The sequence below is a fragment of the Typha latifolia genome, chromosome 3 (genome assembly GCF_019914945.1).
Source record: "Typha latifolia isolate L0001 chromosome 3, TyphaL0001v2, whole genome shotgun sequence".
In the NCBI taxonomy this organism is placed as follows: Eukaryota; Viridiplantae; Streptophyta; class Magnoliopsida; order Poales; family Typhaceae; genus Typha; species Typha latifolia.
The window spans coordinates 4641932-4669219 of NC_133088.1; the positions used below are offsets into that span (position 1 = coordinate 4641932).

Sequence of the window (27288 nt, forward strand, 5' to 3'; positions counted from 1 at the left end):
ACATTCCTAATAACAAATCCAGCAGCTTCTGAATTAAAATAAGCTGAACATAATTTCAAAGACTATCCAGTTATCGGATGGAGAAGATACATGGCATTGCAAGATTTCATCGTAAATCGAAAATGAGATGATCCAAGATCTGAGCAAAATGAAAAATGAGATGCTCCTACAACAACTATTGGTACGAATTCCATGATCTTTCCACGAATCCAGTCAATATCCAACAATCAGTAACAGCAAAATACGCCACAAATCCTGCACAAAGGAGTCTGTGTATCGAAATAAAATTCATATAAACAAATTTACATGGTGTGCAAAGGTTGAGGTTCCCGTATACTCACAAAATAATATTTCTCAACCAAACATCAAAAATCATAGTTAGCAATGGGATGGGCAAAATCCAATACAAAAAAAATTAGATAAAATGAGGAATACCTCACTAAATTTCTCTGCAAAGGAAAAGAAATAGGAGAACTGTACTACTGCAACTGAAGTGACACTCTGCACAAATATCTACAAAGAAGTAAGGAGTGCTTTCATGTCTTCCACTGAGGGTACACTCTCATTTGGATAAATCCTTAGCACCATCTGAACAAAGCTTTCGTATTTGTCCAAAAATTCTTTCTGCAATTAAAAACATGAATGAATGTCAATAAAGTATAAACGGTTCTCTACTATTGCCAACAAATCAAGAACATTCAGGGTTCTTAGGAATTGACTTTCTGTCAAGCAAGAGTTGAAAGAAATTTATTGAACACATTTTCATGTGTAAGACAGAAAAGGAAAAGATTAAATATACCTTGCACTTATCCCATAACGAGGGCAACAACTCCTCAGATGTTAAATTCTTCTGCAACTTTCTATACATTGCATTAATGGACTTGTCAACCTGCCAGAAAGGATAAAATGCTTACTACCATTTCATGAGATCACTACCAGAAGAAATAGCACAACCAAGAATAAAGCAGGATTTTCATCTGACTTACTCCAGTTAAGCTCGATTTCAACACCTTCCTTAGATCCATCTTTGATAACCCGAGCTGAAAAGGAATCTGTGGATTTGACAGCAAACGTTACCAACAATAACATTTTGTAGATCACTTAAATAGGCAGCTGCATCATAATTATCAGAAGTTGACAATGGGCTTGATCAATAAGGTCATTAGCAAGCACCTAAGATGCAGCGATAAGTGCTTATTGTTCATTATCAGTATAATGACTTAATATGCATGAATGTGTATAATTTACCAACGAAAACGACTTATAAAAGCTCTGACATGACCAGCTTAAGTCATTGAATTGCTTATGTGAGAAATAATACAACAGGATTTATGATACTACAAATTCTTTTTCCAAATAAGAATCTATAACTTGGTATATTTCTCCAAAATGTTCTCTTTCTAGAAACAAAACTCTTCAATTGTCTCTAGTAGGCAACATTGCTACTTTCAAATATCATTCCTTCCCTGGCTTCCTAGTTCTGAAACTTTGTCCAAGCTTATAGTTTAATGTTAAGATCTGTAACTGCCGAAGTTTAAATACCATATTTTCCAGAAGAATAGGGTGAGAGAACACAATAACACTAGGGATTGCTCATCTCCTTCAGAGAAAAGATGTGATAAAGTTAGACACCTAAGTCTGTCACTATTTAATCATACCAGCTGCATATTGATCAAAGAGCAAATTATGTTTACCCTTATATGGTTTAACTCAATTTTAACTTTACCCATTTGTACTCTAAATTTAAGCATTTAATCCTATATAGTATTGTAAGATTTTCATCCAAAACTAACAGTATTTCATTGGTATCAATATTTTTCAATATGAATAAATAGCAAAACGATCAAAACTACATCCTCCATCTATAAATCATACTATATTTGTTTAGGCGTATTCAGCCTTTTACATCTCAGTTAAACAGTTGACTAACAGTTCCAACTTTGGTATAGACCCTCATAAGTTGAAATCAGAGCAAACCACAAGAAGCGTAAATTATAATTTCCCCTTGATCAAACTTACCAACTTAATATTGCAATCGCCCTCGTAGAAGATGATTATTGATCCGAGTTGCTACTCGGGACAAAATTGAACATGAAACTTTTCAAATGCAGAATGGATCAATCTAACCGTTGAAATGATCTAAAATTTGAACATGTTGTTCGTCTGAAAATTAGAAATTCAACGCAATCAGAATCTTGTCGACCAAATAGGTAGATTAAAAGATATGTAAAAAATAATGACCAAAGATCAGGAGATGGCGGGGTGGACATGGATGACGAAAGTTGGTGATGTGGTTAGGGTTAGGTTATGAAAGAGGATGATGGTTATGGTGGGTAGAATAATATCTTGAACAAAATGAGGGGAGAGAAGGGAGCTTCCAAGTATGGCTGTTCGCTGGAGTAACTAAAGTAAGGAGGGAGAAGCGACGGAAGATTAACCTCCGCCATAGAAGGAAGCTCGGGGTAGATACCGAGGAGGAAGGAGGAGAGAGAATGTTGGCTCAAACCTAGATGCAAGAAAAGTTTCAATAATCAATAATCCCAAAGTGGCTAATATCCCACATATTTGGAGGCTAGCTAATGTCCAAAAAAAAAAAGCAAACCCTAATACAAAACAATTTAATTGATAGGCATTCGAACGCCCTTCGACCTCATTCAAATGGCCAAAAATAGGGCTCTGTATGTGTGAACGTTGTGCAAGTGTTTAAATGTCCTTTGACCGCGTTCGAATAGTCAAAATTAGTACTCTGTATTTGGGAATGTCGTGTTCAAACGCCCTTTGATCGCGTTCAAATGCACCAGTCATAAATTCTTTTATTTTTATCGAAAACAAGAATAGAAAATGCTTCAGTTTGAGGCGAGTTGGTCATGTCCAATCTCTATCATAATCAAAAAGCGCAACAAATCATCATGCCTCCCTCACCTTGTCCTCAAGGTGCAAAGTGAGGAACACGGTCTATCACATTGACCTCCAACTCCCACGCCACCACATTCATGGGCTGTCCTAGCCACTCTACTAGAAATTCCGTCTTCATTCACCTATCATGACGATGTCGCCGCTTGGCTAGGACTCATACGAGTTTGTCCATCTCACACTCCTCAATAGGATCTGGTAAGTTAGTTCCTATGACTAGAACGGGTCCAATCCTAGCTTTCAGAACTGAGACATGGAAGACTAAATGTACCCGTGTCCCTTTAAGTAGCTCCAAGCAATAGGCTACGAGTCCAATACGCTCCAACACCTTATGATTTTGCATAGGTCGCAAGATCACCTAGCAATATGGTTGTGCCTGCACAAAAACCCAATCACCCACTAACTCGCACTCGCAATGTCCTCGGTCATAGACCTGTTTCGTTCGGCTTTCAGCTGCAGCGATGTGCTCACGAAGTCTTCTCAATATCTTATCTCGATCCATTAGCTCCAAGTCCGCCTTTGACCTTTCTGTAGCTGCCAATCGCTCATATGTTAGTCGCACAGAAGCAGTCCATCTATATACCACTTTAAATGGAGTCATATGGATACTTTGGTAGTAAGCAATATTATAGGATCACTCCATCCAAGGCAAATACTGCAACCACTCTCGATTGATCCACCACAGAGCATTTCAAATATTGTTCAATGTCTTGATTCACTATCTCGGTTTGGTTATCTATTTGTAGATGATAGGCCAAACTAATTGTCAACTGTGTCCCCTGCACTCCGCCTAGATGTCACTGATTAAGATGCAGTTCCTGTTAGAGACAATCGTTCTCGACATCCCATGAAGCTTTATTACATCCTTCACAAAGATTTCGACAACTACTCTAACTGAAAATAGATGTGCTAGAGCTGAAAAATAAGCATACTTGCTCACTCTATCGATAATACAAAAACAACTGAATACCCCTGAACCTCAGGTAACCTCTCTATAAAGTCCATCAATATGTACTCCTAGATTTGCTACGGAATCGACAATGATTGTAGTAGTCTAGCTGGCTTAAGAGACTCCGTCTTCACTTGTTGACAGATTTGGCACTCATTGGCGTAGCACTTTACATCTGCCTTTTTTCCCATCTAGGTACAGTTTTGGAAAAGTCGTTTATAGGTCCTTAGCACCCCTTCATAGCCCGTTGTTGGAGTGTTGTGGAAGTACTCCAACAGCCGACGGTGCACCTATAAGTCCGTGGGCACGCGAATGCGTTCATAGTCCAAAATCAGCCCATCGCACGCCTCAAGCTTCGAATATCGCATTAGGTTGGCTATGATCTTCTATAACAGCTCAAAATAACCTTGGTCAGCTGTAACTGCATACCTTAGGTCCTCCAAGAAGGGAAAGGTAGGAGCAGAGAACGACGCAAGCTCAGCCAACGTCGAGCTACGTGATAGAGCATCGACAGCCTAATTTTCGACCCCCTTCTTGTACACCATCTCATAATTGTATCCCAAGCATAATTGTATCCCATCAACTTGGATACCCAAGAAATACGAAAGGCTCTGCTGGTCCTTACAGATCACAAATCGTCATCCAATAAGGTAAGGACACCATTTGATGATTGCATGAAGTATCATCAACATCTTCTGCTCATAGGTGGACAATTGTCTTGATCTCTCGGACAAGGTTTTATGCAAATATGCCACTGGTCTTCCTTCTAGCATCAATACCGCTCCTATTCCAGCCCCCGATGCATTACACTCGATGACGAATTGCTTGGAGAAGTCCGGCAAGGCAAGAACAGGGGATGTTGTCATTGCTGATTTGAGCTCCTCAAAGGTTGTCCTGGCCTTTTCTCCCCACAAGAGCCCATCCTTCCTTAGTAGAGCGGTCAACGGAGTGACTATCTTCTCATATCCAGCAACAATAGTACCTCATCAAACCGAGAAAACCCCACAATTCACGGGCATTCTTTAGTTTCGACCACTCCACCATACAGCGTATCTCCTAACGGTCAGCGGCCATGCCATCTACTAAAATCACATGTCCCAAATATTTCACCTGCCGCTCTTCTCATAAACACTTTTATTTTTTGACCTTGAGCTTATGTTTCTTCAGTAAATTCAGCACCTTTCAAGTGTTGTAAATGATTATCCCAAGATTTGCCATAGATAAAAATATTATCAAAAAAATGCAAGCACATACCAACGAAGCAAGTGACGAAAGATATCATTTATCAAGTCTTGAAACGTCACCAGTGCATTTATAAGACCAAATGGCATAACTCGAAACTCATAATGGTCGTCATGAGTTCGAAATACCATTTTGTGAACATCATTAGGATGCCCTTGGATCTAGTGGTATCTGGCCCTCAATCGAGTTTGATAAAGAATAAAGCACCTGCCTACTCATCCAACAACTCATCAATGACCAGAATAGTGTATCGGTCCTTGACAGTAATGGAGTTTAGCGTTCGGTAGTCCACACAGAATCACCAACTCCCATTCTTCTTCTTCTTCACCAGTAGCATAAGTAAAGAATATGCACTTTGACCGGGCTGTATGATCCCCTGATCAAGTATCTTAGTCACCAGTCTAGAGATCTATTCCTTCTAAATGTGAGAATAGAGGTAAGGCCTCATGTTTGTTGGTCCGGCGCCCAACATGATCTTTATACGGTGGTCCGCCGCACGCGCCAGTGGTAACCCTTTCGGCTTCCAAAGAAAACGAAAAACTTTTGTAAGGCATGAGCCAAATCATCAGCTATACCTAACTCCTGTGTCTCCTCAAGCTCAATAGGAGCTAGTTGCATCAAGTAAACTTGGTCCGCAGCCACTAGCTGTTGCTCATCCTCATGCTCGTCATTAAAAACGACCTCGTCCTTATGTACATCCTCAACCTCACCATTGATAAGCATCACCGAACCAGTCTGCCGCATGCAACGGTGCCCTAAGCTGAACTTCTCATCGCACATGAAGCACAACTCTTCGGCCCTTCACTCCTCCACCTGGCTAGGTGTTAGAGTACGCATTGAAGGCCTCAGGATTGTCTTATCATCGATGGAAGTGCGTTATGGTGGTCGTTGTCCCACTGCACCAGCAGGAGCCCTCGACGGTAGGGGTGTAAACGAGCCGAGCCTGAGCGAGCCGGCTCTGGCTCAGGCTCGGCTCGAAATTAGTTTCGAGCCTCATAATGTTGCTCAGGCTCGGCTCAGCTCAACCCGAGCCGAGCTCGAGCTGAGCCTAACTGAGCCCGAGCCGAGCCGAGCAAAGCTCGAGCTCGATTAGAGGCGGTGGCGACGTGGGCCGGTGGCGGCGTGGGCGGTGGCGACATGGACGGCGGCGGCTTGCCGAAGGAGTCGGAGACGAATGGAGGAGGCCAACGACGGAGGAGGAAGAGGAGGAGGAGGAGGAGGAGGCCGACGGAGAGGAAGGCGTGGCGCCGTGGTGGTGGCTTGCCGTCGTTGCCGATGGAGGCCGACGGGGAGGGAAGAGTGAAGGTGATCAGGTGGATGAGGGTGAGAGTGAAGATGAGGGTGGGGTGGGGGAATTGAGGATGGGGAAGGTGGTGATGGGAAAGGTGAAGTAATTAATGAGGGTGGGGTAGGTGAGGGTAGGTGAGGGTGGGGTAGGTGAGGGTAGGTGAGGGTGGGGTAGGTGAGGGTGTTACGGGTGAGAATGAGTTAGTGAGGGACACGTGGCAATATTTCTTTATGCCACGTGTCCTTAGTCATATGGAGTCAGGCTATCGAGCCTATCGAGCCGAGCCTGAGCGAGCCGGCTCCAGCTTAGGCTCGGCTCGATATTAATTTCAAGCCTATTATGATGGCTCGGGCTCGGCTCAGCTCTGATCGAGCCAAGCCGGACTCGAGCTTCACCCGAGCCAAGCCCGAGCCGAGCCCGAGCTGCTCGTCAAGCCTGACAGCCCTACTCGACGGGTAGCCCGAGCCGCCGAGTGCATGGGTCAACTTCAGATGTGGCTTGCTGCTCCATGATTGCCTCGAGTGCCTTCTAAGTGCTCGATGTATGTCCTCTATGACCATAGCATCCTCTATGGCTTGCCCTAAATCCTTAGGTCATAGAGCTCGTACATCAGCTTGAATGTCCTCCCGCAAACTGATGATGAATGTGGATTTGAGTTGAATATTCGACCACGGTGATGTGCATAGGCTTAACACTCGTTCAAATTTTTCTTGCTAGGCTCTAACCGTTGTCTTCTGGACCATTTTCGTCAAGATAGCATAAAAGTCTTTGTAGTCCGACGATCCAAACCATTTGTAGACTAAACGGTGAAACTCGCTCACATTTCGATCGACCTATGAGTGGTAGCCGACCAAAACCACCGTAGCACTGCATCTTCGAGATGGAAGGATGCGAGAACTCCTCCATGCCTTGGAAGACGAAGAATTGTTTGGCACGGTAGAGCCAATCAACTAGATCTCCACCTTAGAATTTAGGAAACTCCAACCGAACAGTGCGCCCACGGATGTTGATATCACAATTGGGCTCGAATTTTGCTCCAGCCTTAATCGGAGGTCGGTGCTTCTCTAACCATGCATGATTCCTTTGATGTCCTCTATCAACTTCTCGATCTTCCTCTTCATCTCTCTCAATCTAGGAATCATCATATCTTCGTCTACAAATTACACTCATCAGCAAGGCTCACCTTGCCTCGGCTCGAGCGTAGTCTCTCTCTCTTGTCCTTCGCCGACTAGTGGAACCATCACGAGGGGTTTCAGTGTAAAAGATATGGGTACCTCATGTCCTTGGGTTGACCTTTCTCGAATCACCCGCAATAAATCGACGTTTTGTTAAGTGATCGTTTGACTCAAGGTTCCGATAGTTTGTGCAAGAATGGTGAAAAATGTTGGTTCCAAAGCATCAATGGACTTTAATAACATCACCATGTTTGGGTCAATGATGAAGTGTAATATCCAAAAAAAAAATTGGGATGCCCCTTTCCTCTTTCCCCCTCTTTTTCTTTTTCTCCTTCTTTCCTTCTTTTCTTTCTTCCTGCTCCTCTGCCCGCAACTGCCGTTAGCCACTCTTGGGATGCCGTCGCGCCGGAGCATCACTAGGCCCACCGACCCCTCTGATTGAAGCGCCGGAGCTTCCATATTTTTCAGATAAGTTTAATTTAAAATTCGTCGGATATGGTTGGACTAGTTGCAGAAACGGTTTCCTGATTGGAAGCATTCTTTCTGCAAATAATGGCATTTTACAGGTTGATTTCCCTCCTTTAATATGGCAAAAGGCTTCTGTGAACTCCAACATAGGTAGGTGCACTATCTGTATTTTATCCATCTCAAGGAAGATAACTGCTCAAAATTATTTCATGACTGTAGTGCATAACATATGGGTTATATTCTCGGGAAAGAAAAATTATGAACAAAAGGGGGGTCAGAGTCAAAGAAATGTAGAAGGCTCACAAGAAGAGTCCAGAAAAGGAAAATGTAAAAAAACTACAGATGTAGCTGGTTAGGCATTGTAGCGTGAGAAGTGAGAACAATCTGATCTTGCCATCACTGGATATGCATAATTCGGTACAACCACCAATAAGGAGGGCCACCCTAATCATGATTATAGATATAAAATAAAAATGCATAGCTTGATACAGGTGAGTCGCATAAATAAGCAGATACATGATTCACTCACCTCCTCGGCAGTTACTGTGAATGCCAATTCATCAACTTTCTTAGCAAACTGAAATAATCTTTCAAATTGCTGCAAAAAGAAAGGAGAGAACTTTTAGATTTCAATATGCACTAAGAAAATATTCCCAGAGAGAAAGAAAATAAGGTTTTCTAAAGCAAAATTCCAAAGGTAAATCAGCATTTGTTATTCATCAGAAGCCATGGAATTCAAAATAAGAACAGTTGCACCTACAAGAAAAATGATTGAGCTGATATGACGAGTGCAAGCCTGTTCATAAGCTTCGCTAGCCTGATGGTAGAACTTTGCTAGTGTAGGCACGACATTTGCCAAGTCATAAAGACTGCATTCACAGGAAACTCTTTCAAATTTTTGATATATTTGATCTAGTTTGGCAGATCTAATTAATTGATATTAAAATCATAAGATAATGGAACATAAACAACAATCATCTCATCAGTTTGGAAGAAATATTAGCATCTGATGATGAACTTCATATACAGAAAAAGGAAAAACCTGTTCTGGAAAGCAGCATAGTTCTCCAATAGTACAATATCTGCAGTTTTAGGGTCACTTTGAGCAATTTTCTCCAATGTCGCAAACATCGTGCTAACCTGCTCAAAAATGCCAAAATAGTTATCAGGTCAATTAAAGGGATAGGAAGCTTCACAATCTACAACCTATTAATTAAGAAATTTAGCTGACTTATATAAGAGAACAGAATTTTCCAAGCCTCATCGAGTAAACTATACATAGCTTTAGTCCAATTTGCAGGTAGAGTACTACAAACTAGGGCTGTCAGGCTTGACGAGCAGCTCGGGCTCGGCTCGGGCTTGGCTCGGGTGAAGCTCGAGTCCGGCTCGGCTCGATCAGAGCTGAGCCGAGCCCGAGCCATCATAATAGGCTTGAAATTAATATCGAGCCGAGCCTGAGCTGGAGCCGGCTCGCTCAGGCTCGGCTCGATAGGCTTGATAGCCTGACTCCATATGACTAAGGACACGTGGCATAAAGAAATATTGCCACGTGTCCCTCACTAACTCATTCTCACCCGTAACACCCTCACCTACCCCACCCTCACCTACCCTCACCTACCCCACCCTCATTAATTACTTCACCTTTCCCATCACCACCTTCCCCATCCTCAATTCCCCCACCCCACCCTCATCTTCACTCTCACCCTCATCCACCTGATCACCTTCACTCTTCCCTCCTCGTCGGCCTCCATCGGCAACGACGACAAGCCACCACCACGGCGCCACGCCTTCCTCTCCGACGGCCTCCTCCTCCTCCTCCTCTTCTTCCTCCGCCGTTGGCCTCCTCCATCCATCTCCGACTCCTTCGGCAAGCCGCTGTCCATGTCGCCACCGCCCACGTCGCCACCGCCCACGTCGCCACCGCCTCTAATCGAGCTCAGTTAGGCTCAGCTCGAGCTCGGCTCGGGTTGAGCTGAGCCGAGCCTGAGCAACATTATAAGGCTCGAAACTAATTTCGAGCCAAGCCTGAGCCAGAGCCGACTCGCTCAGGCTCGGCTCGTTTACACCCCTACTACAAACTACACTCTTTTAGTTTCAATTAATAAAAGCTTAAATGGGTACAAACAATTGGTACCAATGGACAAGATGGATAAAAATAAAATACTCACTAGTCTTGTGTAGGCCTTGTCAACCAAATCTCTAGATTGTCCTTGAATGTACTGCTCCATCCGTGATGCAAGAGTAGCAAACCTAATAAAATGGATAAAAGATGCTCGTAAAATATTGGCATAGAAACACTTAATGAAGATAAACTTTATAATCGCCATCAGCTAATGTTAAAACAAAGACCATCTATTACTGTCCATTTAGAGCAAACAATGAAAAAGTGCATTTCTTGGCTATGATTATAACCATGAATCTTTTGGTTTCCCTAGAATATGTGACCTAGCGACAAATACCCTTTTGTAACGACTTACTCACTTTGAGTTGCTTCTATAGTTGACCCATGAGACCATGATAGATAAAGAAGGAATAGATGGCCAATGAGTAATAGGAAGAGTTCCTTCTTCACTAATTACTAGGAAGAGTTCCAAAACCCAGTCAATCTGAACCTGAAGTGCCAACCAGCCGATTCGGCTTTTCACCTAGTGGTTTTCCCAGGCCAGATCACCTAGAAAACTTTCTGAAAGTTTGATTAAATATGACATTGATTTAAATATCTCCATAACTTTAACAAATCGGATGAGGCAAACAAATGAGAATAAAAAACCACAAAACTGCCTCGCCTTGGATAAGATCAAAGCACCTTCGACCTTCTGTATTCTTCCTACATAACCAAGAACCAAGAATAGTACCTCCAAAACAGTTAACAGTCAACAACACTAAGGGAAGATAAGCTTGAGCTTTCTAGTCGGTGTGTTGATCAGAGTCCACTAACACCTAGCATCACTAGACTCAAGGTCATCCATGAAGTCTCCTCTTTAGGCTAAAATTGACCATAGGAATAAATTCAAGAACAATTGGCCATGCACCGGGTTGCCAGCCAAAAGTTCTGCTACTCCATCGTAGCCAAAAGAGGGGAGCCTTGGTCATTCTTCACCACAATTTTAGCCACCAATGAACAGGGAAAATCAGTATTTATTTCCCAAGATATGTTTAAATCATAGAGTTAAAACAGAAGGGAGGAATATATCAAGGTTTCTGATGCGTTGACGTTGACTGAGGCACTGGCTGCTGATGCTATAACACGGTTAACAATCAATTAATGGTCTAGAAGGGGGTCAAGATGATGTTGGATGTCAAGAGAGCCAGCATCACAACCAGGTCTCAAGAGAGCAGTATTATCAACAGGATGTAATCCAAACTAAGTTGTTAGAATAGTTGGTAAATTAACATGGTATTGGATAAGGAGGTCTTGAATTCAAATCCTGCCAATGTATCTTGTCAATCAAATAAAAAAAACTTTCACCCATCTAAATCAAAGTCACTTATTGGGTCCACCAAAAATGACCCAAGTGTAAAAGTGACAGAGAGTGTTACAATATAAAAGATAAAAAATAAAAGTATCATTATGTAACAACTTAAGCAATTAGAATAGTTAATGAATTAATAAACACAAACAAGGCAAGCCTATCATATGGCTATCTGAATAGATGGCTGGTCTAACTTAGACTTATTGTTATTTATAAACGAATAAAGAGAAAAATACATAACACATTACCCAATATAAGACAATCTGAAACGATCATCATAAGTTTTCCAATGGTTCAAATGTAAACAAGTACCTTGGTATATAGGACAAAACTCCCATTTGACGCACATTACGTTCATTTCTTTCAATTTGGTGGCAAGCCTCATCAACAAACTAGAAAAAGGAGTAATTAAAAGAGTATTTCAGCATGCATCCAACAGAGAAATACAATGCATTGCTCTCTCAGAAAGTTAGGATAGTTTCTGATATCATGGAGAATACTAACCCTGCTAAACTGCATTGATATTTTAGACTCCAAATCATCAAGTAATTTACGCACAAATCCTGCGGCATCAGCTTTCTGACCAGAAAGGTAGCGTTCGGTAATCCCATGCATTGATATACAACGAAGAGGATCGATCTTATATGCCCAATCTACCACTGCATAGAAGTCTTCCTGAAAGACAAGAGGTGTGTGTATGTCACATTATGTAAGTAAAATAATAACAAGAAAATGTCAGACTGTTACATCTCTTCTAGTAAAAATAGTATCATGTGCGCTCACAAAACATTCAAACTTTTTGGTCATGTTAACCTGCAAAGCCTCATGTCTGCTGAAAAAGACATTCAATAAGTAAAATGATCTCTCTTTTTTAAGTTTTTCATCTAAGACAAGAACATGAAAAATGAAAATAAGCTTTTAAAGGAAACAAGTGTACTCATCAGTCTTAGACCAAAATTATACATTTTGAGAGTAGTTGCAAAAATCTAACGAATTTAAGTTCAAACTTCATTATAAACATGAATCGATAAAAAAGAATACATCACTTAAAACACTAAATCAAGTCATCTAATTTAAGCTTCTCGCAAATAATATAGATAAAGTTCACTTAACACTTTTGAAAATAATGTAGCTCTGTTGTGGCCCTGCAAACATCGCCTTGTTGTTCAGAGATTATTGGCACCATCAACATTTAAAGCACTTCAGACTTCGTTGTTGCAAAAAGTCATTCTCCAGACTGAGGCCCAATGTGGATCATTGAGAACCTTAGAGCTCCAAAGTCCAAACATTCAAGAAAAATCTAGGTGTCAAGACTGTGTAACGATAAGTATTATCATGCCTTTTCTCACTACTTTACATGTCATCAAGGCACCTGCTATCTCAATAAAGTTTTCTTACTGATACATTATGCAGTCTCCTGCCCAAAATTACCTTAATTGATTCTCACGTAACTTATTTTCTGTAACTGTTATGCTTACTCCATGTTCAATATTATAGAAACCCCTCATGTATCTCAATATCCTCATCTCTGCTACGCTGAACTTTTGCACGTTGTTTGCTAATTGTCCAACATTCTGATCCCTAAAGCATTATTGACCACATAACCATGTTACATAATTTTCCTTTTAACATAATACATGACGGGCGCAGAAAGTTGCAGTGTTTCTCTATTTAAGCCATCTATCTTGGATGCTATGTGCCATGTCCTCATCAACCCTATGTTATTTCCTTGACCACTACATCATCTAATAAAATTAACCTATTTGCATTTTACAATAAGATACTGTACCATTAAAAATTAGACATGGCAACACATGCACTTCAAAGTGAACTACAAGGACTGGAAAGCCAGTCTTAGGAAGTAAAAGGTATGGAATGATCTCTGGATGATAGACTACAAAAATTATAACCATATACCGTTTGCTCAATGAGTTTATAAATTAATCGTATGAAGGCAGAACAACAGCTATCAATTGATAAAATATAAGTGCATAATTTTAATTATTTATCTGTTCAAACATTTAATCCAATTGAAAACCACCATGCAGATAAGTAGTCTACATAGAAGAAACTAATATCACAATAGCAAATTCATAGGAATCAAACTAAACATTAACAAAATGGGATGCACAAGGGAAAATAAATCCTGACAACATCAATGACCTCATCCAAGGCTAAGGCACTCTTTCAATGTACTTCATAATTTGGCCAAGGAGAAACAAAAGAAATAAAAGGTAAGAATCAACATCAATTGTAAGATCCTTAATTCCTTATTGAGTGACTTCAATGCAAAAAAGTAAACTTTGTAAGATTTTGAAAGATATTAAATCAGAATGCCAGATATTGATGCTGCTAAAACTTGAAATCAAATCCTTGACTTCAAGCAATTGAAATTTTCATCAAAGAAATTTCTGAAACAAATCTTCCAGCATGTCAACAGGGCCAAATCTTGAATTGCAACATCATTGATAAAAATAAATTTACCTGGATCCCATCGAGTAATTCTTGAAGAGCTTCATTAAGATTTCCCAACTCAGTGGCATTATTATCTGGATTAAGGATTTAAGATGTATTATTATAATGGAATATACCAGGAAAATAACTCATACTAATCTAGAGAATTCAGTTAAAATGATTCGCATGCTGAGAAGAAAAGGAAATACTGGATTTGACATCATTTCCATCAGAATCCATGAGGCTTAGATCATCATCATTTGCATCATTGCCAGCAGATCTACTTCTATTACCACTAGCAGGAGCAAATGCAGGAACTTCAAAGCACATGAAATGTGCAAAAAAGGAACTCTGAAACACAGTAACAAACAATCGTCATACTTTTCACACATCAACAAACCGTAAAATAGAACAACACAGAACCATGCTTGAAAGAAAAAGAATAACCTCATCTACAAGAAGAGGAATGAAAATTGTAAGCATCTTTGCGTATGCTTCAGAAACTGTAATAGTATCAGCACTATTGCCCGTCTGACTAGATCCAGTAGAACCTTCCAGCCAAACAGTAGGATTTCTAGATGCTTTGGTACTTGCACGAAGTTCATTTGCAAATTCACGGGCCTGAATCACATAATCAAAAGATAGAAAATCATATTCTTGTATTTTATGACCAACACATATCGTCAAACTTAAATATGGTTAGAGTTAACAGTTGACACATTGATGTGTAGAAGTTTGCATACTTGTTGGTCTTAAACCATACAAAACTAAAGGAGAGTTCAAACTCTATATAGTCATTCGATAATGCAATGTCATTACCAACTTAATGCCCCTTGTAGTTTTAATTCATGAGGTTTTTATGGATTAGAACACTGGTAAAGTATCAATAGATGCTTAATTTAAAGAAATGTGTATACTTTAAAAAAATACGTGATTAAAATGACTAGATAGAAATCTTTTATCTCCTTACCTCTCGACGAAGCAGCAAATTAAGAGATTGACAATATGCCTTCCTCAAAGGGCCCAAGCAATTCCTGTCAAGACTCTGAGCATATGCACACAAGCCAAAGCTGAGAAAGATAGATGCAAAGGAAATGGCACGATAAAATTGACTACTATACAAAATTCTGGTTTCTAGAAGGTTAACAACCTTTAGGTGCTGCAGAAGTCGTGCATAAGTCCTACATTTGTACCTCAAATCGGCATGATCAGGACGCTTTAACTGTCCTCTCTATCCCGTTCAAAGATAACATTATAAGTTAATTGGTCAATCAAATAAAGCACCAACAATGTTAATAAACACAAAAGATGGCTTTTCGAAGATACCTGAGAAAAATATGTCTTGTCACTTATCATGAAGTCCACTAAACTAGAGAAGTAGTTCCTCAAGAATTCAGATGCTCGTCGAACAAATGTGTTTTTTAGTTTATCTAATTCAGCTCGCCTTTCCCTGACCTACAATGATTTTAATAGAAAAACTTCTTTCAGGTATACTGCAGAAACTTTTAGGGAGAATTATTCTAGATTCTAGAAATCTGCTTGTATGAACTCAAAAGGAAGATTGTTAATAGATCTAATAGCAGTGATGCTCACTCAAAATACTATTATAATGTACTAGAGTATATTCTACAGCTGTAAGAAGAGATTTGAAGAGGTCAGTACAAATAGAACAAGCAAGGATTCCTGATTTATTAATTCTTTTCAAGAGAAATATCCTTATATCAAATTTCCAGCAAATAATTTTATCAACCCTTGTTTTATGTGCCCAATGAAATAGAATTACTCCAACACTTTATAGACTTACATTAGGGAAAAAAACTTCTCAGTACAATGAGTTCATTAAGTACTACTTAACCTACATAAGCTAATAAAACATGGAAAGAAAGTAATAAATATGACTATGTGAGAATACAGAAGGGGAGCTTACAGCTCGCATCTGAACATAGGATGGATCCAAATTTGGCACTTCAAGACTACGTATTGCCCCAGTCAGCCATTCACATGCTTCAACATTTCTAAGCATGCGTGCCTCTTCAAATGAACCTCCAGTTAGTGATGCTGCAAACTGCACCACATATGATGAAGATGCCCATAATGATATAAAACCAATATGCCCTTTAAAATTTAAATAGGCATTACTGACATGAGAAGTTGCTGGAAAGTAAATTATACTGATGTTCATAGGTCATACCATACCTCTGAGGGAATACGTAACCGTTCAATAAGCTTATCCAGTTCCTCAATAAGTGCCTCATTACTTACAGACTGCATCTCCAATTTGTTATTGCGTGATTCGATCTGCAAGTTATAACAACCAAAATAAATGAAACTTTTGATGTAGTGATGTTACTTAAGAAAGCACCATGAACAAAAGAAAAAGGTATGACATGCTACTTATCAACTTATCATATCAATAGTTATTAGACTATAACTAAATCTTCAAGTAAAGTTGACTGTTGGACAACTAGGAAACAGAACATGCAGAAGTCCAGTGTAACCGGGATAAAATGGTGAGATGGATGAATGAGGTTACAATAAGATATTAAATTGGATACCAATGTATCTAGCACAAGCTAGGAGGAGATTGTATAGGCATATTCAAAGAAGACCACATCACTGCACTAGTATAAAGGAGTGATTTTATTGAAGTAGAAGGTGCTCTGAGAGGGACGGGAAGATCAAAATCGATGTGGGAGGAAGTGGCAAGAAAGGGCACTACAGCAATTAATTTACAAGAACCCTATAGTAAATAGAGCTTAATGGCAGAAGAGAATTGATATAGTGACCCAAGTTGTTGGGAGAGTTTGGGACTAGAGGCTTATATTTGTTTTGGTAGTGTCGGTTTCTAATTGCTGTTTTTGTTGTTCACCCTCTGTATGTACCTATAGATATACATATGAAGAGAGAAATAGATGTATGATAGCACTCCTTTCATCTGTACTACAGATATAAGACTAGGGCTTAGACTGGTAAAGTAAGCAAATAGGATTTCTTGGGCTTGAAATGTTACTAAACAATAAAGTTGTGCTTTTACTTTTAGTGAGCTTCACTTCCTAATCACGTCCAAATAGATGAGAATGGGGGAGGTAGAAATTTGTTGCCTCTGCACGGTGTTAAAGGTTCACTTCTAGAAAAGTCATTTAGGGTTGCACATGCCATAAAATAGTAAAATACATGATAATAAATTGCAAACCACATCCCTAGTTCTTATCACTCTCTATCTTACATGATATAGCATTAAATGTAAGCAGAAAAGATGTATAAATTAGTGCTGAACATTGAATAACACGAGCCAGAACTTATGGCAAGTCAGTTCTAAGAACTGTCCCAGAGACCCATCATTTATCTAGAAGAATGTTTTAGCATGAAAATCAACTCAACTTATTTCAGGGCAGTATCGATGACTATGCAAAAATGTCATGATGTAGTAAGAAAACATGTATGTCAGTAAATTTTTGATGAATTTCAAATTTTGAAAATGCTATTACGGTATTACCAATATCTGAAGGATTAAATGTCAGATATTTCTTGCCTATGTTATCAACTGGCACTTCTATTTGCATTGCCTGTACAGCAGCCTTAGACCTACTTGAAGAAACCAAACTTTTGTTGAACGATCGGTAGTTAATATTTATATCCCAACTAAAAATTAAATAAATTATCAGGCTTCTCAGTTGACAAAAGAGAAATTCATTGGACAAGGACATCCATTTTGCAGGCATAATTAGGGTGTGGAAATTCCTAATAGCTCTTTCACAAAAACATAGAATATAATATGTCCTGGTAATAAAAGCTATAACAGAAGTTATATGTGATTCAAAATACAATTACTACCAAAATCATACCGATGCAATGTCCTCCCTCATATGTCTAAGCTTCAAGTTGAAAATTCGCAACCACTCATCCATATCGTCTACACATGCACTAGCAGATTCTAGTCCCTGTAATACCTGCAGTCACAAATGGTTCAAACATCCAATGGTTTAATACAGCAATATCCTATTATTGGAAGATTCCAAATTCGTATACTGATGAAAAATAATGACTGAACATCATGTGTCAATCAGCATAAGGGACAGAAAATAAAAATTAAGAAACAAAATCAGGTGTACCTCCTCTATTAAAGGTTCACTTTCCAGTAAGGCATAGACATTTGTGGCTTCCAAAGCAAAAAGCTCCCTCTTCATCCTTTCAGAAAATGCCTCTGCCTCGCCAATACCCATAACATATCTGCATAGGTTACATGGTCGTAATACTTTAGACCACTAAATAAGCCAAAAGTAAAGGACAGAAGCAAAAGTTAAAGGAAAAAAGAAAAACTAGCATTAACATCTCAACATATATTGTTTCAATTAGCAAAAGCCAAAGAAAAAAAGAATATATACATATATATATATATGGAACTAAAAATTTTGATGGTTTCATATGTACTGAAGAAAATGACAAATTCTCAAAATATTCTCCACACGGGTATATACTAACAGTAACAATATTCTGGTTCACTATATAAATAACAGTAACATATGAAACCAAATATTTACTCCCAACTATTCTGGATCACTATTAATTACACAGTAATAACAACAACAACAACAATAATAATAATAATAACAATAAAAATAATAATAATAATAATAATAATAATTATTATTATTATTATTATTATTATTATAATTATTATTATTATTATTATAACAGTTATCTAAAATCAGGTAAATGGGATTTTAACATGAAATTTCATAGAAAAGACATACGTGCCAAGAAGGGCCTCCATGTCTTCTTCTTCTGCTTGTGAAACAAGGTCCTTCTCAACAGTAACTTTCAAGTCCCTTTGTATCATAACAGCTGTAGTTGGTCCATCATGGTTATCAACTTGTTCGGTAACCGTGGGTGTATTTTCCTGAACGATATCATATTAAAACAACAGATAAAAGTGCACACATGATCAGCCTAACTAATAAACGTATCATAGTAGACATGCAAAAGAACACATAGTAGAATCACCTAGATGGTAAGTGCATTGATCATTAAACCTTTGTTTATATCTAAGTTCTCTGATTTAATTTTGTGTGTGTGATCTTATCTTGAACACCGAAAGCCAGCATTACACCAAGCTTACAACCAAAAGAGAAAGATACACATAGTGTTGTAGATGATACAGGTAGAAGATAGTGTTGTTGATTAAAACTAGGGCACTACGTCCATAACTTATTGTTAATTCACCAAAATGTCTCGAGCACAAATACAAGGGAAAGTCTTAATATAAAATATAGAAAACCACATTCTCTAACTCAAGCTTTTAGAATTCAATGTTTTGCACAATGTTTTGAAAGGCGTGGCGGTTTGCGGGTGATCACCCCACCACATAGCACCTAGGCGATATGTGGGCGCCAAGGCGGGTGCTAAGATAGTTTAGCATTTTTTAAATATAAAAAATTAAAAAATAATCATATATAATATATACTATATAAAATATTAACAATAATTCCTTTAGCATAACAGAAACTAATTCACAAGCAGCAATCACAGTTACCAACAAAACATACATACTAGCAAATAGTAATCACAAACATTAATCCATAAATATTAATCACATATTTACAATAAACAAATAGTAATCTCTCTAAGGCTCTTAGTAAAATAGCAATAGCAAACATACAAAAAAAAACAATTACACCTATTCTACTGATTAAAAAAAAGAAATAAAAATAACACCAAAACTGCCAAGGCGGCCTGCCCTTTGGGGTGCTGCCTTCTTTGTTTGTGGGATGGCTGCTTTTCAATACACTGTGTTTGCACAGCAAAGAACTTATAAAACTGTAGACATAATTATACTAAGATATACCTTTGCCCAAAGAGCCATCTCAACAATATCAACACCAACAACTTTGGGAAGTCGACCCAATATCTCCTTGCACATGTTTAAAATGAAAAGAAGTAGACGGTTCCTACAAAGAAGAGAAGGAAAAAGAATAAAACAAAGGTGAATATGGAAATTGATCAATGTATTCTTTTCAATTTTATTTATTTATCAACCTAATCTCACACTCACACTCACATATAACAATATATCAGGTACATATCCATAACAAAATAAAGGTCTTGGGGAAATTTGTCACATTATCTCTTTCTTCCTTTATAGTCAAACACAGAGCAGAGAAGTAACACATACAGACCAAACTATATATGAAGTTTTATGCATGTCCATTTGTGAATGCTTTGTGTTCGTGAGAGCATGTAAAAAGAAAATATCAACAGAAGGAATTGGCAGAAGACATAGCATAATGACACTTTTAAAGAAACTACCTGTCATCAATGTTGCGCATTGTCCACTGAGGAGGAGCAACACTTTGGGCTCTAAGATTGTCAAATCCCTGAATGATATTTGGAAACATTGAAGAGGATCAATGAGAAATATCACAACTACATCTTTTGCAGCCCATTACTTAGGAACTGAGGCTCCTTCTTATAGATAAACATGTATGAAGCCTGGAACAAAATTGGGGAAAGAAAATTACCAGAATGAATGTACATCCAGTAGCATCATTTGAAATAACCTCCACCTTTGTAAGATGCTTTAGTTTGTACAGTTTTGCTGACTGGAGATGCAAGAAAGGACATGTGAAGGAAATAATCAGCCTTTTTTTCTTCATATTATAATACGTCTTATATGTTAAAGCAGTGACTGCTCAATAATATTGAGAGTTATTTATCAGCATTTAATTTTTCATTAAATGGAAAATAACCTCAAGAACTGCTCCAGATGAATACTTCAAGACTCGAAGAAAAGCTTTAGTTGCCTGACCTTTCGATGAATTTTTAGCTGCATGAAACAGCTCCTAGTTAAAACATGCATCAAGAACACTACACACACATAGATACATAGATAATCACTCAACATATTTCATGATCCAGAATTGCAGACTGAAGAAATTATTACGTGCTATGCAAGTATGCTTATTATGTATGTCTAACTTGTATCTTTACAACATAAGTATACATGTCAGTATGGTAACTAGATATGACAAGAGTATATGTTCTTTAACAGTGAAAGCAGTTGTAAGTAGAAAAGTGAAACCAGCCACCTATGGAATTCTCTCTATCATTAACTTCACTGCCACCAAAATGGCTAGGACTAATATGCAATCCTTCAAGAATTCTCCTATCGGCTCTCACCATACTATTCTTATTAGAATGAACATTTCAGAACAGAACTACTAGACAACTCATGCATCATGGGTTGTGTAGGTAAAACATAGGAAAGCATGCAGAAGCCCTCCCAGCGAACTAGAGGTTAAAACCAAGGAGAAAATGTTGAGATTAATTCCTTTAAGATGGTTTGCACGTATTGAGCAAAGAGTACTCAAATAGTCAATAAAAGTAGTTGTCGTTAAGGGTAAATAATACCTGAAAGGATCTGGAAAGAAGCAGTCAAGAGGGATAAGATTACCTTCTAATTAACAAAAGATGTAGCCTCTAGATCGAGGTCAGAAAGAAGGAATCATATAGCCAATATTGGATATTCTGAGCTTGAGTGCCTATTATCAATTTATTATTGAGGTTCTTTACTAGTTGATTATAATTATGTGTAATCTTTCTGTGTCGCTTGGTCTAATGGTAAGCTTGACCCTCGCAAGTTACATCCTCATGGTTTCAAATCGAGAAAACTTCTTCACTTTAGTTGACCCACTTCTCAGGGTGCCGGACTTGCAACCCCATTCAGAGGCTGCCCTCAATCAGTGTAATAAGGTTATATAATAATGTATTAATGCCCCTATTAGTTGCTCCCTTTTTGTAAATCTAAAAACAGATAACATAATTTGTGCATCAAATTAAACAAACAAAAATAAAGGGAATAGCCTCTATGCAGCTTAAGAGATGCCTAAACACCTCCGAAATGTTGACATTTTATCTGAACGCAGAAATTCACAATGCAAAAGAATTTAGGAAAGCTGCAGTATATAGCAAAATGTGTAATTTACATCATCCTGATCCTTCATTTAAAATTTAACATCATCCTTTCTATACTGTAACATAAGACTCATAATTCGAAAAAATGGAGCTACAAAGGCTGCGTCAGATACAAATCAGATGAGAGGAGAGAGGGAAGGCGTACTGGTGAGGGCAAGAACCCTAGGTTTGGCGAGGCGACCCAGCTTCTCGAAGATTCCGCGGCCCTTGGCGACTCGGATCGAGAAGACCACGTCCTCCTTGCTGCCTCCGGCTGCGATAGCGGCGGCGCAGGCTCGCCGCAAGTCCATGTCGTCAGCGCTGGACTTCGCCATGGATCAAGGGATAGGGATCCGAGTAGAGATCCACCACCTCCCCGCTTCGTCTCCTCTCCTAGTTCTTGGATCGAGGCGGGGGGGGAGATTGAGATCGGACAAGGGGAGATGCGAAATAATACGGAAAGTTTCTCGAACTACTATCATTTCTTATAAGAGTCCAAGAAAACTTGATAAAGCCGTCCTCGGACCGGACCCGAGTGAGAAACGGGCGGGGGTCAATCGACTGGGGGCGCGCCCGAGGCCGAAGAGATCGTGTTCGATGACAGTCTGTCGTATCACGTGCGAGGCGCGTGTGTGACCTCAATGCGGGTAAGGCTGCTTCCAATTTGAGGCCCAATTAACGATCCGATTGAACATTAACAGTCAGCCCGGATTCGGGTCGGGCCTAACTAACTCCAAGTCCAATCAGTTCACCTAGGCTGGAGTCTGATTCCGCCCAACTATTCCATATCTAAAAGCCTAACCCTTTCTTATGTACTCTGTACCTTAATCCAAGCTCGACTAATTGCTCAAATATTAGCATGCCTAATAAATAGTTCGTACGATAGTATATTTTAACTAAATCGTTTGGCAGTTTCGGTTCAACTATGAATCGGATTAATGATGGTCATACGAGTTATAAGGAATTTAAAGTAACACTATTTCCTCTTTTTTTAATTCCTTAGTTATAAATGAGAATTTACTCGCAACAAAACAAGGGTTCCATTCGAGGTCACTTTCGATCATCGTACTGAAAGAAGACTGGCTTTGCCATTTGTTAGAGCGATACCTTTTCTGAAGATAAGTACTAAAATACAAATAGTAATCGTAGGAAGGCTTACATTTTTTTTTTAATCCCAGTGATATTTTTCCAGGAGATTAGAAAAAGAAAATAATTTTTCAGGAGTAGTGAGGTTAATACTGCTTGTATGCTGCTACCAATGAACATTTGTTATATGTTGATTTCATGAGAGATTAAATCACAAGAAAAATCTATCTTCCGAGTCAACTATTTTGACGGTTGGAGATGTGATCGATAATTTGTAGCAATTACCTATTAGGTTCCCAATTTGATAGCTAAATATTTGCACCAGCAAACACAAACCCAAAGAAGAAGAAAAAAGAATAAAGAAATTGCTAGTATTATTCCAACGACTCTATGATCACTCACCTCCACCATATATATATATATATATATATATATATATATATATATATATATATATATATATATCTTGCCTCCAGAGAAGACCACGATAGCGAAGTTGCAACAATACATGCATAAACGCATTCCCATCTCCGACTCCGAGGCTGATTATTCTTATCCTATAAAATATATATCGTCTCGGTTACAGAATATATTCACTCATGCACATCAAACTAATCTAACGGAACATACACTCTCGAAGGCTGAACAAAAGTAGGGAAACGTCAGCCGCCGAGTTCCGCCAGCAAAGCCACGTGTCCTTCGCGGGTGTGCAGGTCGCGTGATCCGTGGTCAATAAAAGAATTTTTGAAAAAGCGGGGAGGACTTATCTCTTTTGCCTTTCTTTTTTTCTTTTCTACTATTATTATATATATATATATATGATATATCTTGTCCTGGCATCCAATAAAAGTCGCATTTATTGACATCCCACCAACCCAGAAGAGAGCAGAGACTGAGGATTTAAAACGAGCTTTGGATCAGAAGAGCTCTTCTCTCTCTTCCTTCGCGCCCCTCTCATTAAAGCGACCGGCAACACATTAAATTCTGGCATGCGACCCGCCATTAAGAGCACCCACGGCCACTGGCCCCATCCGCCCTGCCACTGCCGACATACGGTAATATCACCCCCCCCGGTGACCGGCTACCCGCGGTTCAGCCTCTCCGGCGAAAGCAGCGCCTCGGGATCCCCGCACCTCATCCGGCTCGACGAGAACCCTATTGCCGCTGCCGGCCGCATCAGGAACGTCGACGGAGACGTCATCGACCGGGTCCGGCGGGACGACGGCCCCGCGCGCTCCGAGGAGAGGGGGAGGAACCCGCGCCGCCGCATGAACGGCGACTTGCCGGCGGCGCCGCCGCGGTAGGAGCGGAAGGAAAAGACTCTGCTGCCGCCGCCGCCGCCACCGCCGCCGAAGGGCGACGGCCACCGCTTGCTCCAGAAGCTCCGTTGGCGGTACCGCCACGGGGAAGCAGTAGAAGCTTCTAACACCAACCGGTCGTTCGCGATGCTGCGCTCGAATCCGAAGGAGTAGGATCGCTTCAACAGGAAATCCCGCCCGTTCATCCGATCCATCGGCGGCGGAGACGCGACAGCGGGGGAGATCTCCAGCTCCGCCTCGGCTATAGAGGCGGCGACCGGTGGCGGATTCGGGTAGAGGAGGATGTCCTCGAAGCTAGGACGGATCCTGGCGGCGCGCATGGGGACGAAGGGGGAGGAATCGGATCGGATCACGGCGGTGCGGCAAAGCGGGCAGTTGGCGTGTGATCGGAGCCAGACGTCGATGCAATCGACGTGGAAGGCGTGGGAGCAAAAGGGTAGGGTTCGGAGGTAGTCGTCGTCCTCGAACTCGAGGAGGCACACGGCGCAATCGCGATTGGTGGAGGCGAGATACTTCGCCTTCGATTTGGAGAAGTGCGAGATTGGGATCGCCTTGATCGCCGCGTCGTCGAGACCGTAGGGGGAGTAGAAGTAGTCGGAGGACGACCCGAACGAGACCGCTCCGCCGCCGGATTCGAGGTCGGGAGCGGCGGCGGTGGACTGGAATAAGCGGCGCCTCCGTCTCCACCGCCGGAAGCGGCGGCGGAGTAGGCGGAGGTAGTGGGATAGGATTCGAGCGTAGAGGACGATCAAGAAGGCGGTGCCGACCACGGCCACCATGGCGATTAGTGGCGGGCTCAGGTCGGGGGCGATGCGGGCGTGGGAACCGGCAGGGTTAGACATAGCCGGAGCCGGAGCCGAAACCGGTACCGTAACTGGAACCGGAGATGGGGCTGATCCGAATCCGAAACCCGCCTCCTTCGGCGGCGCCGCCATTGGCGATGGAGAAGGAGTGGGAGAGGACTCTCGCATCTCTTGGGTAGTTCTAAACTCCTCGCTTTCGCATGGGCTTATTACAGTTGGACGACTCTTTGAACAGTTTGTGTTAGGTGTTCCCTCGTAAGGTGTTTAAGCTAACGGACGCGTGACGACTGACGACACGAAAGGAAAGGAATTAGGCCAAGTAATTAAGATCCAACTAATTAGGGGAAAGTATGCGCACTTACTTCTTCACCCTAATTCGAATTTGGTATCGTGATTTCCTTTTGACCTCTCTATTATGATTCGTATCACCCGTCTTCTCCTTCTTTAGAAAAAGTACAACCAAACGAGATCACAAAGCTGCCGAAAAGTGTGATTAGGTTTTCGATTCTGGTTGTCTGTATAGAGTTAGTTCTAAAATTTACTATCTATTGTCATTATGAATATATATTATTGTAGCACAAAGTAGCAGCAACCTTTCATAATTGGATTAGCTAGCTCTTCCATGCTCAAAAACATCTTTATGTAGCATTAAAACAGTTTATGTAGGTCATAGGAAATTCTCTCACAACTAGGTTTCTTCTAAATTTATTTGCCCCACTAGTTGAGTTCTAATCCAGGTGAATACTATATATATAGGATGATTTATACATGTATACAAACTTTATTGTCTTAGATAGTGATTTCACCTTAAAACACTTTCATGACCAATTTTGAGTAAGCAGATAGAAAAACATTACCATACATAAATTACTCAATGGTCCAATGGTTTTACCATAATATTTTAATTTATTTCGAATAATAAAACTTGATTTACTTATGTTATTCTTATTAATTCTTATTAATTTACTTATGCTATTCTTATTGGTTTACTCATATAACATAGACAGAGGCAAACTCAAACCCTAGTCAACTTAGATCCAACAATATGTGGATCTATATCCTTAAGTTTGGGTCCCTAATCTGCCAGCGGATCTAGGTGCTTAAAAGTTATACATAGACTCAACTAAATTTTTATATGGCGGCACATAACATGACATCATCCTTATCTTTACACTATTTCCTTTTTATTCATATCTTGTGTGGGTCTCACATCTAATGGAAAAAAGAAGAAGAGGAAACTAACTCTCCAATATCAGGTGTCTTCTTTTACTCTCTAAGTTGTAAACTAAGATCATACTATAGAAAATTATTTTTATATTTAATTCCTCCCTAATAAACTTTATATATATATATATATATATTGTTGCTTCTTGCACGACATTAAACCTATATATTCATATAATAGGAGGAAGAATCTATGCCACCTCTCGTAGGAAACTTTTTTGTATTTTAATTGTATGCTTATCAGCTAGTCACATTTCTGCATTATCCTATTCAAGAAACATAGTATATTAAAATATTTTTATTAGTTATCTAGTCTATTACAATAAAACTTTAAACAATATTTATGTATTTCTATATGAAATTTTAGAAGGGTACCTTAATATGCTCATCTAGGACACCAAAATATTTTGAGCCAGCCTTAGTCACAACAAATTAGAAGATGTATGAAAGAATCTAGCTTATCGCCTTGTATTCATTAGGTATGTATATACAAGAGCCTCATTGGTTATAAGTTTGTTCTCTTTGGTGAAATCATGAGATGCCAAGTATATGCATGCATGATTATATTGGATACATATTATTGTTTTTAGTCTAATCATAAAATGCCACATAAAAGAGTTGTTCATGTGCTATTTATATAGTTTGTTTGAGCAACGAAATGTCGAGTCTTGAGGAATAGAATGCTGAGTCCAAAACCACGTACACGAGAAAATATGTTTATAACTCATTATCTAGTTACAATGTCTAGTTTGCAAGCATAAAATGATAGAAAAACTCTCAAAACTGAAGTCAAGCCAACTAACGACGTTGGTGAACAGACAGTAAGAAAGTTTCTAAGTTCAAACCTCAGCAAAAATGTATGATCATTGAAGAGTGTGTACTGTGTATTATTACTGTTAAGGGATCAGACTAATGATCGATCTCTTGTAATTCTAAGCAACCCC

At 39.7% G+C, this 27288-nt stretch overlaps 2 protein-coding genes across 3 annotated transcripts; both read right to left on the reverse strand.

Moving 5' to 3' along the window:
- Positions 1-274: 274 nt before the first annotated feature.
- Positions 275-22389, reverse strand: LOC140783919 (exocyst complex component SEC3A-like). Of its 2 annotated transcripts, XM_073131051.1 has the most exons (25): positions 22079-22389; positions 20709-20785; positions 20481-20561; positions 20269-20336; positions 19808-19910; positions 18717-18862; positions 18075-18192; positions 17808-17912; positions 16159-16260; positions 15890-16027; positions 15289-15417; positions 15113-15193; positions 14933-15007; positions 14410-14583; positions 14172-14313; positions 13993-14057; positions 12013-12183; positions 11821-11900; positions 10204-10285; positions 9078-9175; positions 8796-8904; positions 8565-8633; positions 987-1052; positions 800-889; positions 275-624 (listed from the first exon to the last, which is right to left on the reverse strand). In XM_073131051.1, the coding sequence occupies exons 1-25, from the start codon at positions 22245-22247 to the stop codon at positions 514-516; spliced, it is 2649 nt and encodes an 882-aa protein (XP_072987152.1). In that variant the 5' UTR covers positions 22248-22389; the 3' UTR covers positions 275-513. The 2 variants fall into 2 exon arrangements, 1 of the variants encoding a protein (XP_072987152.1); XR_012108202.1 differs by lacking the exon at positions 10204-10285 and having other exon boundaries at positions 22079-22341.
- Positions 22390-23832: 1443 nt separating this feature from the next.
- LOC140783920 (RING-H2 finger protein ATL65) lies at positions 23833-25747 on the reverse strand. Its single transcript, XM_073131052.1, has one exon. The coding sequence runs from the start codon at positions 25286-25288 to the stop codon at positions 24080-24082; it is 1209 nt and encodes a 402-aa protein (XP_072987153.1). The 5' UTR covers positions 25289-25747; the 3' UTR covers positions 23833-24079.
- Positions 25748-27288: the final 1541 nt, after the last annotated feature.

Coding starts and splice junctions, on each gene's coding strand:
- LOC140783919 (XM_073131051.1), bottom strand. CDS start 22,247: ATGGCGAAGTCCAGCGCTGACGACATGGACTTGCGGCGAGCCTGCGCC. Junction 19,911..20,268: donor ATGCGCAACATTGATGACAG/GTAGTTTCTTTA, acceptor TCTTCTTTGTAG/GAACCGTCTACTTCTTTTCA. Junction 15,194..15,288: donor ACAAGACATATTTTTCTCAG/GTATCTTCGAAA, acceptor TGAACGGGATAG/AGAGGACAGTTAAAGCGTCC.
- LOC140783920 (XM_073131052.1), bottom strand. CDS start 25,288: ATGCGAGAGTCCTCTCCCACTCCTTCTCCATCGCCAATGGCGGCGCCG.